Source organism: Nylanderia fulva, unplaced genomic scaffold, assembly GCF_048542155.1.
Source record: "Nylanderia fulva isolate GAGA-0341 unplaced genomic scaffold, ASM4854215v1 Scaffold60, whole genome shotgun sequence".
NCBI lineage: Eukaryota > Metazoa > Arthropoda > Insecta > Hymenoptera > Formicidae > Nylanderia > Nylanderia fulva.
In genome coordinates this window covers 68,280-87,604 of record NW_028190699.1, presented here as the reverse complement: position 1 = coordinate 87,604, position 19,325 = coordinate 68,280, and the positions used below count along the sequence as shown (strand labels likewise).

At 27.9% G+C, this 19,325-nt stretch overlaps 4 protein-coding genes and 1 long non-coding RNA gene across 8 annotated transcripts; 4 read left to right on the top strand and 1 right to left on the bottom strand.

Moving 5' to 3' along the window:
- Positions 1-1,908: 1,908 nt before the first annotated feature.
- On the top strand, positions 1,909-6,871 carry LOC114935106 (uncharacterized). Of its 2 annotated transcripts, none has more exons than XM_085487988.1 (2): positions 1,909-2,371; positions 6,815-6,871. In XM_085487988.1, the coding sequence occupies exons 1-2, from the start codon at positions 2,012-2,014 to the stop codon at positions 6,824-6,826; spliced, it is 372 nt and encodes a 123-aa protein (XP_085344114.1). In that variant the 5' UTR covers positions 1,909-2,011; the 3' UTR covers positions 6,827-6,871. The 2 variants fall into 2 exon arrangements, with proteins under 2 accessions (XP_085344114.1, XP_029163684.1); XM_029307851.2 differs by lacking the exon at positions 6,815-6,871 and adding an exon at positions 3,231-3,288 and having other exon boundaries at positions 2,012-2,371.
- Positions 2,370-4,945, top strand: LOC114935107 (uncharacterized). The gene is made up of 2 exons (XM_085487985.1): positions 2,370-3,857; positions 3,963-4,945. Exon 1 carries the CDS (start codon positions 2,849-2,851, stop codon positions 3,815-3,817), a length of 969 nt encoding a protein of 322 aa, XP_085344111.1. The 5' UTR covers positions 2,370-2,848; the 3' UTR covers positions 3,818-3,857; positions 3,963-4,945.
- A 107-nt stretch (positions 6,872-6,978) lies between the features above and the next one.
- Positions 6,979-12,769, bottom strand: LOC114931712 (uncharacterized). Of its 3 annotated transcripts, none has more exons than XM_029303856.2 (5): positions 12,472-12,769; positions 11,937-12,124; positions 11,311-11,498; positions 8,800-8,910; positions 6,979-8,289 (listed from the first exon to the last, which is right to left on the bottom strand). In XM_029303856.2, the coding sequence occupies exons 2-5, from the start codon at positions 12,089-12,091 to the stop codon at positions 8,255-8,257; spliced, it is 489 nt and encodes a 162-aa protein (XP_029159689.1). In that variant the 5' UTR covers positions 12,092-12,124; positions 12,472-12,769; the 3' UTR covers positions 6,979-8,254. The 3 variants fall into 3 exon arrangements, with proteins under 3 accessions (XP_029159689.1, XP_085344112.1, XP_085344113.1); XM_085487986.1 differs by having other exon boundaries at positions 12,513-12,769; XM_085487987.1 differs by having other exon boundaries at positions 12,642-12,769.
- Positions 12,770-14,697: 1,928 nt separating this feature from the next.
- On the top strand, positions 14,698-15,771 carry LOC114945926 (uncharacterized). Its single transcript, XM_029322283.2, has 2 exons — positions 14,698-14,757; positions 15,146-15,771. The coding sequence occupies exons 1-2, from the start codon at positions 14,740-14,742 to the stop codon at positions 15,752-15,754; spliced, it is 627 nt and encodes a 208-aa protein (XP_029178116.2). The 5' UTR covers positions 14,698-14,739; the 3' UTR covers positions 15,755-15,771.
- Positions 15,771-16,699, top strand: LOC114931732 (uncharacterized). The gene is made up of 2 exons (XR_014925933.1): positions 15,771-15,903; positions 15,985-16,699. It is a non-coding gene; the product is annotated as an uncharacterized LOC114931732 (long non-coding RNA).
- Positions 16,700-19,325: the final 2,626 nt, after the last annotated feature.

Sequence of the window (19,325 nt, the reverse complement as noted above, 5' to 3'; positions counted from 1 at the left end):
AGTATAATTCACAATAATTTTTATATAATATAATAAGTATTTGAATATATAAAAATATTTTAAAAAATTTGTTTTAAAAATTAATTGAAAAAGAATAATTAAAATATTTTTTTATAGACTAGTATGTTATTGCTCCGATCTTGCGATGCTGAAAAAAATTATTACATAAATTTTTTTTATGAATATAATAAATTATTTATTATATATATTTTTATTTAATTATTTATATAATAATTATATTTTAATAAACAGGGTGTCTGGTAACTAATGGACCAATGATTAAGGGCGGATTCTCTGGCCAATTTGGAGACGATTTTTCCTTAGCAAAAAAGTTGAGAAGTCAATAATTTTCGAGTTATAAAGCGATTTAAAAAAATGGGTTTTTTGAAAACTAAACGTTTTGGAGTTAAAAGTAACATAATTACATTCTTCAGTTAATTTCAGGTAGAGTTTACTATAATAAAATTTTAATTTGAGACTCAGTTATAAAGATACATAATGACAAATATTGGTAAGTTGTAAAAATTGATGACCTTTTTCGATATTTTCGCTGAGGAAAAATCGTTCCCAAATTGACCAAAGAATCCATTTGTAATCGTTGGTCCGTTAGTTATTGGACACCCTGTATATTACGCACACGGATAAGAAATATTTTACATTTGCTCATCATATATAAAAATATAAAAGTAATGGAAATTAAATTTTACATTAATTTATAATAGTATTATGAGGTAGTTAATACATGAAAATCATATAAGATGAATGCTGTACATCGATTAGCATAATATGATTACAAGTCAATAAATGATTTTGCTAATATATTATTTTGAATAAAAATTAAAAAAATATAAAACGAAAAAAATGAAATTAATAAATTTTCTTCATTCTTTGTTTTCTTCTTCTATTAATTAATTTTTCTATTATTTGAATAAAAGATGTATCGTGTGTAATAAATTAAATAGATAGATAATTTATATAAATATATAATTACGTTTTGAAATTTATATATATATATATATATATATATATGTATATATATTAATTTCAATATATATACATATATATATAAATTATTATGTATCTATTACATACGATACGCCTTTTATTCAAATAATAGAAAAAATAATAGAAAAAAACAAAGACTGAATAAAATTTATTTATTTCATTTTTATTTATTTTTATAAAATTTTTATTAAAAATAATATATTATAAAAATCATTTATTGCGATTTGTAATCATAATATTACGCTAATCGATGTACAGCATTCATCTTATAAGATTTCCATGTGTTACTACCTCACAATACTATTAAATTATAAATAAATGTGAAATTTAATTTGCATTACTTTTATATTTTTATATATAATGAACAGATGTAAAATATTTCTCATTCGTGTGCGTAATATATTGGTTTTTGTGTTTATACTGATTTTACACATATCAAATGCAAGAGAGACAAAGATAGAATGATACTCTCTCCTTGTCAAGCTGTCAGTGTGTTACCACGAAAATTTCCCCATGAGTATAGATCTAGTGAGATTTGTTCATCCCAAATATTACATAAAAAGAAGTTACGTAACTTCGTGAAATATTTTTTAATATATTCTTTATATAATAAAGCAGGGAGACAAAGAGTCAAATTTTGCATTATTGCTCTTAAAAATTTATAATAAATTAAATACGATCTCGTGGCTAACCCAACCTTACCCGCTGCTAGCTGCGCATCTCCCCAAGTTATATTATGAATTTTATATTTATCTTTTTTCCAAAAAATCGATCTTTGTCTCCCTGCGGACAATCCTACTGATTAAGAATATCGTAAATTTAATAAGATTCATTAAGTATTTTGGCTAATATATGGGATGAACAAATCCGTAATTCCCGGCCGGCCGATAGGCGTCTCCACCATGTCGCCTGCCGACCCTTAAGAGGTTATAGCAAGCGCGGGGAAGTTGAGTTGTCACAGTTTTGAGGATCATAAAGTTGACCGAACAAAAGGAACAGCTGGACGATGTCAGAAATTCTCCCGATCGGACGGGGGAATAGATTCAACCCATATCGTAAGGAGAGTGGCAAAACGAACGAGAAAGGAAGAGGAAGGAGCCGAGAGTTTTTAGATAGTATAGAGAACATGATAGAGACAGAGAATGACGAGGAGAGTAACGTAACAAGTAAATTACAATTAAGAGCAAGCAGTTCAATTAAGGAAACAGGTTCGCAATCAAGCGAGAATCAACCAGACAAAGATGCAGATATGGAGCTGACGGAGGAGATTATAGATTCGAGCCAAGGACCAAGTACTAGGACAAGGAATGCAGAGGATGATACACAAACAACCAACCGAAAGGAACAGGAAAATATCAACAAACAAGTAACGAATATAAATAAGGTCATAAAGGCAGATAGCTTTGTCGTGATTAACGGTATTCTTGAGAAAGTTAGCGATATAGATAAAGAAATTTATGACAAGATATTTCGTTTAAACAATCAGAGATATGATAGCAAAATTACAAATGTATGTAAAATTAATTGTAAAATTAACACAGATCATGTTATGTCAAATAGGGGTAAGAACTGTACAAAAATTTTACTGTGGTGCACTAAGAATGGGGTATTCCCTATTAATATAGAAATGCTAAAATTTAATCTATCAACAATAAGTTTTAAAAATGCAAAAGAAGCTAATGATTGTTTAGACAAAATAGACAAAGTAGAAAATAAATGGCTTACCGGTTTTATAGATAAAATGTTAGTTATGTGTAGAGGTGTAATTGTCGACTAGCCGTTCGAGATACCAGAATTATGGGAAAATATAGTTGAGAGGGAAGATATATTAAAAATAGAGAAAATGAAAAAAAGAATTTGGAATAAAACTGATAAGAAATACGAGGTAGTCAATACGAATAATTTTATTATAACTATGAAAGGGAATAAAATTAAGGATAGAATAACAATTTTTAATAATTTACACATAAGTCTAAGAATCAGACCATATGTAGAACCAGTGGTTCAATGTTTTAACTGTTTCATATTTGGTCATATCAAAACACATTGTAAGAGAGAGGTTAGATGCATTATTTGTGGAGAAAACGCACACGGAGAATGTAACAGGTTAACCACGTGTAGAAATTGCAGAGGAGATCATAGATCCACCGCAAAAAATTGTCCAGTTTTTCTAAGAAATAAGGAAATAAAAGTTATCATGGCATATAATAATATCTCATTCACAGAGGCTGAAAGATTGATTACTGGGAAGAACTATGAACAAATAACTCCGAAATATGATAGGTACACCAATCCAAACGCATGGCCTAAGCTAAAACAAAATATTGTAAAGAATGATTTCAGAAAAGAAAAAGAAAATCCAACGGTTATACATGGCCCTCCGAGAGAAGGACAAGGTTATACACACAAACCCAAAGAACGAGAAGCATTCAGAAGAGAAAAAGAAAAAATTGAGGAAGGAAGACAGGCGTACTTAAATTATTATAGAGAATTCCAAAAAAAAATTGAAGAGCCTTTACAAAAAAGAAGCGAATTCTTAGCTCAAATTATGAAGGGTAAATGTAAAGAGTCTGAAGACTTTAACAGAGACTTTGTAAATTTATTACATAAACATAGAATACCTTTGGACCGATTTCCAATTCATAATGAAGAAGAGGATATTCGACAAGAAGAAAATAACAGAGAAGTATATGTAAGAAAGAGGAAAATGGAGAAATATCAAGAGGAATTAACCAAAGCTAAGATGGTAAGACAGAATATGAAAAGAAACTATTGGGAAGATAGAAATAAAAAAGAAGATAAGAGCTATTAAGACTAACCAATGTCTACCATACTTTTATGGAATGCAGGAGGTATAAAAAACAAGAAATCAGAATTAAAAAACAATATTATTCCGTACGATATTGTAGTTATTACTGAAACTAAATTGAACAGAAATAATATTTTATATTTTTCAGGATTTAAGACATATAAATCTAATAATGCAACTAATAGTGGTGGAGTTGCGATTTTAGTTAAAAATAACATTGATTTCGAAGTTATTGAAGAATGGAACATCTCCTCCCCAAACATAGAAGCTATCGGTATTAAAATTAAAAATACAAATAACAACTTCAATCTAATAGCGGTCTATAGAAAACCATATGGTTTAGAAACAATTACTTCATGGCAGGATATATTAAAATTTAAAGGAGTCGATGACAAGTCAATTATTTTGGGCGATTTCAACTCCCACCATACTATTTGGAATTGTGATAGACAAAAACGGAGAAAATTTATACTTAACAATGTTTAACAAAGGCTACGTTAGTATAAATAATGATACTAAATCACGTCTAAATTACTACAATCAGTCTGCTTCTAATATTGATTTGGCATTTGCTAATAGAGATTTAATAGGAAAGCTAGAATATGTACAAATAAAAGATACATGGGGATCTGATCATTATCCAATAGAGATTAGTGTTAATATTATTATTTCACAATATAAAAAAAGAACAAATAGAATTACAAACAAAAACACAGATTGGAGGTTTTTTAAGAACAAGGTAGAGGAGGATTTACAAAAAATCCAGGACAGATCGATTGATTGTGATAATTTGGAGGAGAAATATAAAATATTTATAGATATTATCAAAAAAGCAGCCATGTTAGCAACAGGTAAAAAAATTGACAAATGTATAGATAATAACTCTAATGTAAATAATAGAATTAATGCGTGTAAGCTCAGACAACCTGTTAAATGGTGGGATAATGAATGCTCAGAGATAATAGAGAATAGGAAAAAAAAACTAAAGATATGGAAACGGACAGGAAAAGTGGAAGATTTTATTGAATTCAAAAAAGGTCGCGCATTAGCTAGAAAAGTCATTAATAGAAAGAAAAAAGAAGATTTTATTAAATTTTGTAATAGTATTAATAAACATACTAGTATGAAGTACGTTTGGAATTCAATGCGTATATATAAGAATGTAAGAAATAAGATTAACTGGAACGTTTGGCAACATAAAGATAGAGAACAAGAAATATGGAATACGATTGAAGAGCTTGCTCCTCCATGGGTTGCCGAGGAAAAAACAACAAGATGGATAACAAATATGACAGATAGAGAGGAGTTGAATAGGATATTTTCTATGGAAGAGCTCTCCCGTGCCCTACGGATGATTAAAAGAAACTCAGCTCCAGGGTTAGACGGAATACATTATATAATGCTAAAAAACCTACCGAAAACTGGCAAACAACTACTTCTAAAGTTGTTCAATGAAATTTGGATGAGGGATTGGTTTCCGTCGGAGTGGAGAAACTATCAGATTTTGTTTATTGATAAAATAGGAAAAGAAAAAGTTAGACCTATTGCACTTTCTTCATGTGTAGGAAAATTAATGGAAAGATTGATAAACGAAAGACTTATTTGGTGGCAAGAAAAAGAAAAAAAGTTATCATCAATGCAATGGATTCCGTAGGGGGAGATCATGTATGGAAAATTTAGTAAAGTTAGTATCGGATGTTCGTGGAACGAATCTGGCAGACAATTACACCTTAGCGGCTTTCTTGGACGTCTCAGCGGCGTACGATAATGTAGACTTTGATATATTAATAGAGAAATTAAGAGGGGAAAAGTGTCCAACGGGTATTTATAATTTTATTAATAGATGGTTAGAACCTCGTGATACATCTTTTGTGATTAATAACCAAAGAGTAGAAATTAGAAAAGTTAACAAAGGTTTGCCACAGGGAGCAGTTCTTAGCCCTATTCTATATGCGTTATACACAAATAAATTGACTTCCAGATTGGAAAATTCAGTCCAAATAGTACAATTTGCGGACGATATCGCGGTATATGTACAAAGTTCTAACAGATTTGGAAATAAAATAAACTTAGAGGTAGCAGTTAATAGAATAGCGAAGAATTTAGAAATTCTAAAACTAGACTTAGCACCACATAAAACAAATCTGGTGGAATTTTCTAAAAAGGGATTCTGTGATAAAAGGCTTTCTATTAATGTCAAGAAAACAAGAATTTTTAATAATCAGGGAGCTAGATTTCTAGGAATCTGGTTAGATAATAAGCTGGATTTTGATAAACAAGTTAGTGATATTAGAGGCAAAGTTAGTAGAGCTAATAATATTATGAAATACCTTAGTAATATAACTAGAGGCGTAGAAGTGAATACTGCTTTGATTCTATATAAAAGTATAGTAAGATCAGTTATGGATTACGGTTTGTTTGTATATAGTCCAACTTCAAAATCTGTTCAACTTAAATTAGAAAGGGGCCAATTTTTGGGAATTCGTACAGCTTTAGGATATAGAAATAGCACGCCAAATAATGTGTTGATTGCAGAGTCCAAGGTGATTTTATTAAAAGATAGAGCTTTGATGTTAGCTAAAAATTTTTGTAGCAAAATATTTAAATATGGAGAAAATACACTTAGAAATAGTCTTAATAACCTTCTAAACAAAGAGATGTTTGCAAGATATAGAAATCCAAGTTTTAATAAGAGTACTATTGGCGAAGCATGGGAGTATACGCGTCGTTTTAGCAACAGACTAGGTGCCCAAGAACACACTTTTGAAATATGGAACATGGAATATAGCTCCCTGACTAATGCGATAAATATAGATTTTGAAATCGGCAAGATCATTAAAAAAAAAGGAAAAAAAAGTGACTGTGATATTAGTCAAATAAAAGGATATAGGACTTTAGATATTAAAATGATTAACGAAATTAAACAGAGATATAAGTTAGATAATAAAACTTTTATTATGTATACTGACGGTTCTAAAGACATAACGGTTCAATCAACAGGTGCTGGTATAGCCATTGAAGAGCAAGACGAGGGTTATTATATTAGTTTACCTAAGGAATGCACAATATTTACGGTAGAGGCAATAGCAATTTCTACAGCTCTAAAGATTGCAGAAAGTAGAAGGAATTCCTTCAATAATGTAGTTATATTTTTTGACTCGAAGTCCGTTCTTCAAGCTATCTCTCAAAATAATATTAATGTATACAAAAATAAGTATGTTCTTGAAATAAGAAGGCTATATAGTCGATTTAAAGATCTTTATTTTAAGAATATATTGTTTGTATGGATTCCATCTCATTATGGAATCTCGGGAAATGAAATTGCAGATTTCCTAGCAAAAGCAGGTACCCAAGAACCGGCAAATGTTGAATTTGATATTCCTATTAGAGATTTAAGAAATATATATAAAAATGAAGCGTGGATAAGAACACAAGAATATGTTATTAGAGATTCTAAATTGAAAGGAAAGTACTATTTTTCTAACTTTTATGATAGGAACAGTAAAATACCGTGATTTGAACATTTTAACGAGGAAAGATATTTTGTAACCTTTGTAAATAGAATAAGAGCGAATCATTATAATTTAAATGCATCGTTAGCAAGGAAAAACTATATAAATGACACAAGATGTGATTGTGGCTACGAATATGAGAATATCGATCACGTGATTTGGCGATGTCATCGATACGACGAAGAGAGAATGAGAATGGGAGACATCTTAAGTAGTAGGAATATCGACGGAGTGGAAAGCGTTACAGACATCCTGAAGAAAAAAGATTGGAAGAAATTTGGTGTTATATTCAACTTTATCAAGAAATTGAACAGAATTATTTAAAAACTTACTGGGCTCGCAGATGCGAGTAAGGTTAAAAAAAAAAAAAAAAAAAAGGCGCCCTCTACCCCAGCCTTGCGTTATATAACCTCAAGAACTGCTCCGGTTAGGTTGACGACGCGTGTCCCGAGTGAGATACAAAACAAAAAAAAAAAAAAAATTGGCTATGATCAAAGGGGGCATCATTATTGATTAAAATTTTCAACATAAATTTATCTGTTAAATATATTTTTTGTTCGTAGAACGTTATATTTATATGTGTTTATATCTATATGTGCTCTTATGTATTTACAGGATGTCTCTGAATGGTTTGTACAAACTTTCAAGATATGTTCAGGGACCGAAATAAGCAAAATATGTCTTATAAACATGGGGTCAAAAATGCTTTTTTCTAGAGTTATGATGGTTTGAAGTTTTATTGCAATACAAGAAATTATCACATTAAATTATATAGGAGTTGTAAATTGTATTTATATTTATTTCTACAGATATAACAGTACTAATGTCTTGTTACTTGCTATACCAAATGCTCAAATTGGCCTTTGCTTGATTCCAAGAAAGTCTGTGCCTGAACCGTCATATAAGCCTCTATATAAGCGTTTTGACCCTATGTTTGTATGACATTTTCTGCTTGTTTTGTCCCTAAAACGTATTCGCAAAGTTTATACAGACCATTCAGATACACCCTGCATATGTGAAACATTATATTAATTTTATGATTAAACTTAAAATTATAACAAATTTGATTTTAACTATCCTTTCTATTTTTTTTCTAATTTTTCTAATTATTTTTGTTTTTTTATTGCTTTATAACATGTATTACTGCTAAAAGAAATGATTTATTTTTTTGTATGTTATGTAATTGTAAACTTTTATTGACAGAGATGAAGCTATACAGATGTCAGGAATGCCTACATCGAAAAATAGCATTGAAGTGCAAATAAAGATATTTATAAATAAAATTTTCATCCATAATTTAGTTAATTTAGTACATCATATACATATATACGCACACATAGAAATCCGATTAATTTTTTTAGAGTTTAGAATAATTTGAGAAAAATTAAACGTAATTTTACAAATTCAGTAATTACTAGTTAAATTAAAACAAAATTTTAAATTTAAATAATTCAACAATTATTTCTATAATACCTGACTGCTCCCCATCTACAGCTACAACCGTACGACGCTCCTCTATTTCATTAGTTTTGGTTACAGCTTTTTTTATTTCTTCTCGGTCGAATATTGGTTTAGTTCCTTCTCCTATATAGTTTAATTACACCTTTTAATGATACAATTTTGATATGCATCAAGTGAAAAAATTTAGCTAATAATTTTATTTCTTTCAAATCCAAATTAGGCGATAATTTTGCTTATAAATTATTCTGTTCATTATTTTCAGTTAATATTGTAAGATCAGCAATATTTACGAATATTATGCTTTAAACGATGATAAAGATATTTGCTATTTTAGCACAAATTTAATATTTGTAAATATAATTGCAAGCAAGTAAAATATCTTATGTGCGATTTCAATCTTAAATATTCAATATTTTAAAAATAAATATAAGATTTAAATAAAAAGCAGTAAAAAATAAAGTGCAATGATATGATGTTTCTTATATCATTAATAGAATTTCGTTAAAATTTTTACAAAAATTATGACATTTTTCTTGCCTGTCATATTAAAATAATGAAATATGAATTACTTATATATATGCACAATAAAGATTCACACACTTTTTATAAAAATCAAATAATTAAAAATTGTAAACATTTTTTTATAAAAATAACAATTATGTTTACTAAATTATTGGATTATTGCAGATAAAATACTGTTTTTATTTCAGATTTGTCTTTATTTATAAAGAAAAATATAAATAACTGTAAAAATTTAAAGAAATTGATTATTTGAATTTCTATATTCATTAACAATTATTTGAAAATTGTATGACTTTGTCATCTTTCAAATTTATATTTGCATAATTTTAATGTAATAATCGATTATCGAAAAAACATTTACTTTATACATTCTATAAAGCATAAACTTTTGAACAACATTTTCTATGCAATAATCCAATATATAAAATCAGATCTTCGATAAAATCTGATTAAAATTATTTTATAATTGCTATATGCTATTTATATTAGATTAATTAAATGAGATATGAAAGAGTATTATAAAATACCTTCGGGAAGGATAACTACATCAATTATTTTAATCAAAAATGATTAAAATATATTATAAATACATTATATTTCTAATGATACATTTTTATAACTTTTATATTTTGCTATATGCACAAATTATATTGTTTTGACCGAATAATAATTATATGAAGAGTAAAATTTTCAGTTAGAAATAATAATAATATATTATTCCAATTACTTTTCAAAAAAGTGCATATCTTCTAATGTAAAGTAATCAAGAAAATATTTGTACTTAGCAATACATTTTTCGATTTATGTTGATCGATTAAACAATAAAAATGCATGAAGTTTGCAACATACTTAAGTGTTCCTATTTTTCTATTTTTTGTTATAATGCATGCATGCTTACACATATTTTCATCTTTTATCTTCACGATGAAATCCTGAGTAATCACTGATTATTTAACTACTTTAAATATATATATATACACATGTTATTATAAAATTTCAATAAGATCAATAAATTCATGGTGATTAAAAATCCAAATATTTAAATATATGAAAATTAATCATAAAAAAGATATATCATTATATATTATTTTCTACATTTCATAAGAGTTACAATGTGTTTAATTTTTATATAGATAAGAAAAATCATCTTTAAAAAACTATATATTTTAATTTAATGTATTAATCAATTATAATATTAACAAGTCTCGATAAGTGAACATTTCTGTATTTGTTTTAATATTTTTGATCTATTCTTGCTTTCCTTATTATCAGTTATCTTAATTTTCTTATTGAAGTTTATAGCCTTTCTCTTCCGAGTTGGAATCTCTCTCAATTCTTCCTACGCTGAATCATATGTATCATTGTTTTGTCAAAAACGATCATTCCTATTCGTGGTTATCTTCTTGGAGCTTACCACTGATTTTATATACATAGTAATTTGTTTATAAAAATAAATCCATTGATCAAACATATAATAAAACTTTTATATAATGTAATAAAAACTTATCGTCAATATTTTAATAAAGATTTTAGTTCAGACTTGGCTATGACTTAATTCTCAAATTATTTACAAATTATAATACTAGAATATCTACTAAAATTCTATTAAAGAAATCTCTAACATTTTAGATAAGAAAAAAAGAAATTCCTCAAAAATACTAAATTTTCTAAGTTTCAAAAAACAGACATGCTGAATGATAATTTCTACAAAAGATTAAAATTTAGAAAAAATGTAACAACTTTCAAAAAAGTTAATATTTTATCATCTCTTCAAATTAAGAATGCATTTTCGGCATTAAGTATACTTCATTGTAGTTCAATAATCTTTCATAAAAATTTTCTGATAAAAATCAACTATAATATTAATATTTATATTTATATTTACTATAATATTTATCAACTATAATATTCTTCAAGAAGTAGATATCTTCAGTGCAACATAATCATCTCTGCAAAAAAATTTAGAATGCTGTACAATTTAAAAAAAAATCAATATTTTACCATCTCTTCTCTTGAGGACTACATCTTCGGCATTAAGTATACTTCGTTGTAGTTCAGTAACAATAGGTCCTTTTGTAAGAATATTCCTGTGAATATCAACTTTAATTCGACATAGTTCCGTAGTACTAATCTGTATACCCTCAGGACCTTTAAACAAAGGTAGTGACCCACTTGTAGACCCATCTAATCTAAAGAAAAATTCAATCATAATGTATTAAATTAATTATAATGAACAAACTTTTGCATTAACCAGACCTTTTCGAGGAAAGATCTGAGGACATTTCTATTCCTAAATATGCCTTCAAAAATTACATCTTGTTTTTATTTTATACAATTTTATTTGTCTTGTTCTTTTGCTAATCAAATATGCATTTTTATGATATTAAAAGTATGGTCTCAACCATCTGATTATTTGTTAATATAATGAATAATGTACATGCATTACTCAAATCATTTCAAATTTATGAAATTTAGAATGCTGTAATAAATATTAATAGTTTATACCATATTGTAACTTTTTTCATTTTATCTAGTTCTCTATAAATTTATGTTTAGCATATCCTAAAGCTGTTGCACGTTTCAACTCATACTCTCTAATCTTTTTTTGTTTTAATTTTTCATGTTGCCTTTCTCGTTCTTGTTGACGTTGCCATTCACGTCTACGTCTTTGTTTTTTTTCTTCGGTCCTTGAAAGTAAAATTGAATGAACATCATGGTCTTCATTACGAGCAGATCTTGATTCCTCATATCGCCAAACATTGGTTGATCGGGTTGGATTCATTAGTGATAATATGATGCAAAGTGAAATTTATTGCTGTAATCATAATATACAAAAATTAAATATATATTTAACAATTTATTGAATAAGTTCTAGCAGAAATCACAAATTATTAACTTTAGAATATTTTATGCTTAGAGATTAAATCTTTTCTTTTCTTTTTTGACATGTCCCTGTACATATTTGAATATATATTTTACACTATGCAAAAGAACAATATTCATAAATAATTGTCTGTAGTTATCATAAAATGTATAACTACATTATCATTAAGAAATTGTAAATGCTTTCTTAATCTTCATAATAAGATTTTAAAAAATCTTATCTGAATTCTTCATTAAAATAGAATACTGTTATTAATGATATCTAATATAACCCAGTACATTTTAAGAAAAACCGAACAAAATTATGAATCTTATGGAACCTGTGTAGAAGACAATAATAATGGCAGAGTAGAAGTAGTAGAGATACAACCAACGTTTAATGGAATCGAACTAATAATTTCAAGTCAAAATATACAATCTTTAAATAAATTAATACGAAGTTTATTTACATGGATCACAATCTAATTAAATAATTTAAATTTATTTGATCTTATTACAACTTTGCACTATCAAACCACACAGATTTCTTATCAAACAAGAACCAAATATTCTCCATTTTACATAGAATTCTCCGAGATTGCGTTCGAAAATCTATCGTCAAATATGGCCGTGTTCAAACCAATCAGTTGTCGTCTTATCAACATTCCACGTTGATTTGTTGGTTATAAAATTAAAAACCAATCACATTCGTGTGCTACAGTTTGTTTTTCGGAACGACTTTGCTCGGTTTGATCATTCTCCAACTGTCAAGTTTTCTATTAATTGTGTTTTTTTAGTCTATGGTGTTACGTGTAATGTATATGTATGAACATTCACAGGATTAATGTGAATAATCGTAAACAAGTTTTAATTATTTATTAATAATTATGGCGCAAACCATGCCTGGGGATGATTCATGGAAGACGCAGAGCTTTCGACAGAGCCTAATCGCGAAAATGTAAGTCAATTCGCATCTAATATATTATAAAAGAAGAAAACATTTGAGGAAGATGAAAAGGGTAACCTTTGACTATAGTTTGGCTACGGTCAAAGGGGGTATCATTATCGATTAAAATTTTCAACTTAAATTTATCTGTTAAATATATTTTTTGTTCGTAGAACATTATATTTATATGTGTTTATTCTTATGTGTGCTCTTATGTATTTACAGGATGTCTCTGAATGGTTTGTACAAACTTTCAAGATATGTTCAGGGACCGAAATAAGCAAAATATGTCTTATAAACATGGGGTCAAAAATGCTTTTTTCTAGAGTTATGATTGTTTGAAGTTTTCTTGCAATACAAGAAATTATCACATTAAATTATATAGGAGTTGTAAATTGTATTTATATTTATTTCTACAGATATGACAGTACTAATGTCTTGTTACTTGCTATACCAAATGCTCAAATTGGCCTTTGCTTGATTCCAAGAAAGGATTCCATGACTATAACAACATTTCACCGTAATTAAAAATATACCACGTTGTGAAATTATAACTATATAATTTAGCAATTATAATTTTATATCAGAAACGTATAGGAGCTAGCAAGCGAACAATAGAAACCCCAACGTGCGGCTATCGTTTGAACTTTCTTTGTAGCTCGGACCGCTCCCGATCTTGATACGATAAGCAACCCCGCGCCGTTCGGGATGCTAACGACATCTGCACGTCGTAAAACTCGGGAATCAACAAATCATAGACTTTTACGATTTATTCTAATTTAGATTTTCTCGTCGTCTATTATATCCTTATGACCATATATAGTCATGATAGATCCTCGCCCAGGGAGAAACAAGAAATCGGATCGACGTCGATTAGACGTAAATAACGTCTATAACTTTTTCAGTTCAAATTAGACGTCGACTAGACGTCGATATTATTTGCTAAAACAATCAGGCCAGACATCAATAAACATTTCATTTTAATCCATAATAAAATACTTTTCATGTAAAAAAACATATATTAAAATTTATATATAAAATATATATGTGATCCATATATATATATATATATATATATTTTTTTTTTATTTGTGTTGTATAATTTCTCTTTGTGTGTGTAATATATTAATTAATTATAAAAATAAAGGTAAATTAATTATTATATATATATTATATATATATATTTACTAATTATGTATGAGGAAACTTTATATGAAAATATAACTTTAATTATTTAAATGATTGGTTCGATAACGCTTATTTTGATTTAACTGTCGTATAAAAGATAAGTTGCGAGTTGCGACACCGCCTTGCGACTAAATATGGTACCAACTTAACGCAACGAGTTAACGAACTCATTCTGTTATTGTTCCGTGATCGATGATCATTCGTTGAAGTTCGTTGAATGTTGAACTGTGCTTGTGATAATATTTGTTCTTCTGGAGGCCTATTCTGTAACTTTTAACAAATGCGTTATAACTGTAACGCATGCGTTAGTCGTCGTATCGTCGACGAATTCATGGTTAACAAATGAATTATAGTTATAACGCATGCGTTAAAAGTTACAGAATAAGTCTGCTGGATCGATTGCTATTCTAATAAAGAAGTCATCACCAACAAAAATGAGTGAAAGTCCACCGGTAAGTGCTTCATAATTTATAATTTCTTAATAATCTACTTTTTACTTTTGTGCCTCAAGTCGTCTGTAGGTTATAATTGTTTCATAAATAAATTACAATTTTCATATAAATAGTTCATAATTTATATATATATTAATAAATTATTTTGATTTATTTAATTAAAAATATTGTATGCTCTTATATATACACTTTTCTTTAACTCACTCTTTAACTAACCTCAACATATACGGAATTATTAATAATAATATTGTCACTATTGCTTCTTTTTTGCTATTATTTATTTAAAGTTTATTATCAAAATTTATTACATAACATTATTGTGAATGCAGTATAAGCAATATATTTTAGTACTGATGTTGTTCTTGTATTATTTTTACATCTATCATAGGAAAGTAGGAATCGTCGTAGAAATACGAACAAGCAAATAATTAATGAATTAGTTAGGCAATGTAGGAATCAAAGAAAATTGGACGATTTAAGAAATCGAATTACTACTGTCTACAAGACAGAGGCTTCATCCGATGAAGAGGTTTCATCCGATGAAGAGGTTTCATCCAATGAAAAGGTTTCATCCGATGAAGAGAATAATGAAATGCTGCCCATTCCAGGGATTGAAGATATTTTTTTATTAGAAACAAATTCTGAAGTATCAACAGAATCTGATGCATCTATCGATCAACTTGAAAATGAAAATATGGATGATAACAATAATTATAATAATGACAATGACAGTGAATTACATTTTGAAGATGAGAATAATGACAGCGAAGGAAGTGTTGAAATTAATGATGCTAACAGATATAGTAACGATGAAGAAAATGATGATTTAATGATTGAATTTGAAAATGACGAACAGAGAGGACGCTATGTTTTAAAAACATTGAGGGAGTGGGCCCTTGAAGGAGGTGTGTTATCTATGAAGAAGTTAAATGATTTACTTCGTAGATTGAGAGTATTGTTTCCCATCTTACCTAAAAGCTACAAAACCGTTAGGTGATAATAAAAAAATTGTAGCATCAAGACTTATGACCAAATTGATGACTAATTCCTTAGCGAAACAATTCAACTTTGATGGTCATAATCCTCAAAAGGCTAAAGTTAATAAAAGGCCATTTAAGAAACTGAAACTATGGGAATTATTTCAAGGTATTTTATCTTCTTTTCAATATTTTGTTTCATCTTAAGTTTATTGTAGAAAAAATTCATAAATATTTCTTTTTTTTCTAGGAGTTATGCTATTAAAATTTCCTACCAGTGATTTGGAAGATGCCTTAAATGCAGTCAGAAATTGGCTACGAAACGCTGCTGGGCGTAAGCAATAAAATGTGCAATTTCATTTTTTTTATTTTTAACAGAATCTAATGTATAAGAAAAGCAGAGGTAAAAAGTGCTCGCATACGAGAATATTGCGTTGTGATATCTTATTATTCTTAGACGACTCTTTACAAGGTCTTTTTCTCGATACAAATTAGCACGGGGGAGGTTTCCCATTAAAAGGGAAGAGGTCATTTAATATTCGTCATAAAATGCAATTAATTATTTTTTTTTCTTGAATGTGAAATATGATCTCTATTCATGTGCAATTTGCGAAGTCTTATGTCATTTTTATTTTGTTATTGTATTTTTGATATTGCTGCTTTATTTTGAATATTATTTGTCTTATTTTTTATTTATGTAACTGATAAGACATTGTCAGGTTTAAATTTGATTTGAATTATTACATATAAAAGTTTTTAGTTGAAGTATGTATATGTAGAATATATATGTACACTAATAAAGAATGTATATATATATACATATATAAAATATATATATTTATAATATATATATATCAAGACACGATAAGATGGCATATACTGGAGTTTTCAGTATGTCAACAAAGATTATCCTGTATTGAAATTGTCCAATACATATTAATAAAAAATAGATATAAGGTTAATAATACATATAAAATTATTTTCTAAAGTGTCTTTTCCATCCTTTCAGTTTCAATTATATAAATATATGTATAACAATCTAAATACCAAGATCCAAATAATTTTAGTGTTGGTTCTATTTTTTTCATTCGTAAATTAAAAAGGTAATGTAAATTTTCTAAAGAAAATATATTTGCATGCATCCAATATTACAATTCAATGAATATTTACTGAGCAATTTGTTTTGATTAGAATATTACATTATTCTATATTTTACAATAAAAATATACTTAGAATTAAAATAAAATGTTCACTGAATGGTGTACGTAATACTGCACTTATTGCCTGCGTTCGCAGCAGAGAAAGTAGAAGTGTCTGTTGTAAAATTATTGAATTTGAGTATTGTATGAGCTTAGGTTTAGTCAAAACTAAAAGCATACGCCAATTATACGCCATTATTAGATTCATCAATTTTACAACATTTGCAACGCTACTTTTTCTGCTGAATACAGCCGTTACATCAATTATTTAGATGTCTATTAGACATTTTATAGACGTTTATATTAACGTCTAGATGGTGTCGAAATTCAAAGATTTGTCCGTCTATATAGACGTCAAATTAGATCTTACTTAGACGCATATAAAAGACATCGATTCGACGTCTTTTCAACATGCCATTTCTCCCTGGGTATTTGGTCAAAAGAAGAGCTCACTCGTTGTCTTCTCAGAACCGCTAAATAATCCTCTTCTTTTATAAGAAATTTATTATAATATCTTCCTAAAAAAGCGTTTTCTGTGAAAATCCTCCCACCTAAAAATTTGCACACGACACCAGGATTTTTCGTTTTCAAGGGGTATATAAACCCTAGAAAATCTGGCCCAAGAACGGCGTTTCATAACATATCATCTTAAATTGTCGTTAGCCGAGGAGTGCAGCAACAATTTTCTATCATCCTAAAAAGTTATTTTATAACGCGAATCTCGGAATATATAACTTTGTCAACAACACTTAGTCGCTGTAACCCCGCGTCAATTTGTAATTTGGTATATTGTTCAAGTCACGGGTTAGCCGTCGACCTCGTTGACTTCTTAATTCTTAATCGCGCACAATTTGTTACCGGGTTAAGGGTCGGCAGTACACCCGCAGGCAAACTCCGAATTGATATTGGAGACCTCGTGCGGTGACAACGCGAAACTCCGGTTTCAGTGTTGCCAACGCCGAGAAACCAATTCTCGGGTTTTATGTAGTGGTGTATGTCTGTACACGTACATACACCAACTGCATCGCTCACGCGGACGCACGTAAGAGAGACAAGGACCGATAATCACGTGTTCTCCTTGTTCATCTACCGTGCCGGTATACGCGAGATGCCGCCTGAAAATGCTTTCTGGCCTTCCGTAGCAGAAAGCAGTAACGTAGCAAGACTAATAAGCACCCACTTTTTGGAAATTGTATATATGGTTATGCACATATGTGCATAACGTATATATATAACATATATATATATATATATATATATATATATATATATATATTATATAAGGGATATGTTGATTATATTCTTGATTTCTTTTTGATTATTGATGCTATTGTATATAATTTGCTCCAAATACTTATAACGTGAAAGAACGTTGAGTAATGTATAATCAATGCAAGGATGTTCAGTATATCATCCAGTATATAAATTAGAGTTCAAATATATCAATATCAATTTTTATATAATATATATATATATATATTAGAATATAGAAAAATGATAAAAAAATATATTTCGGCGATTAAAAAATTTTTTAATATATTGAAAATATTTTTACTACATACACTATATATAAGTGTAAAATAATTCAGAAAATAAATTTAATAAAAATCTACATACCAGCTGTGTGCATGTGTGCAATTGATTTATTACTTGAAATTTATTTACGGAATTATTTTGCATTTATATATTTATAGTATGTGTAGTTGTAAAATGATTAAAATATTTTCAATATCAAATTTTTAAGTTTATCGCCTATATAAAAAATATATTTCTATGATTTTCTATATTCCAATATATTATAAAAAAATTGATATTGATATATTTGAACTCAAGTTTTTTACGTGATTAAATATTCTTGCATTGAGCCATCATACGTTACTCGTAAGTTCTTTCACGTCATAAGTACTTATGTAGCAGAGAGAAAGAAATGAGAGTTATACAATGTAACATCAATAATCTTATATATTATAATCTTATATATTATAAATATATAATATTTCATTTATTTATAAAAAACATTTTATAAATAAGTAAAATATTATACAGACAATGTACAAGATGTTCAGTTTGTGCCATAACAAGCTTTAATCAATAATTATTACTCCAATGAGTATAATTCACAATAATTTTTATATAATATAATAAGTAATTGAATATATAAAAATATTTTTAAAAATTTGTTTTAAAAATTAATTGAAAAAGAATATTTAAAATATTTTTTTATATTTAAAATATTCTTTTCCTCAATTAATCTTAAAAAAAATATTTTTAAATATTTAAAAATATTTAAAAATACTATATATTATATAAAAATAATTGTTGATTATTATATTGGATTATTAATTGAATGAAGCTAGAGCTTTTAATATGGCTTTTAATACTGCTTGACAAG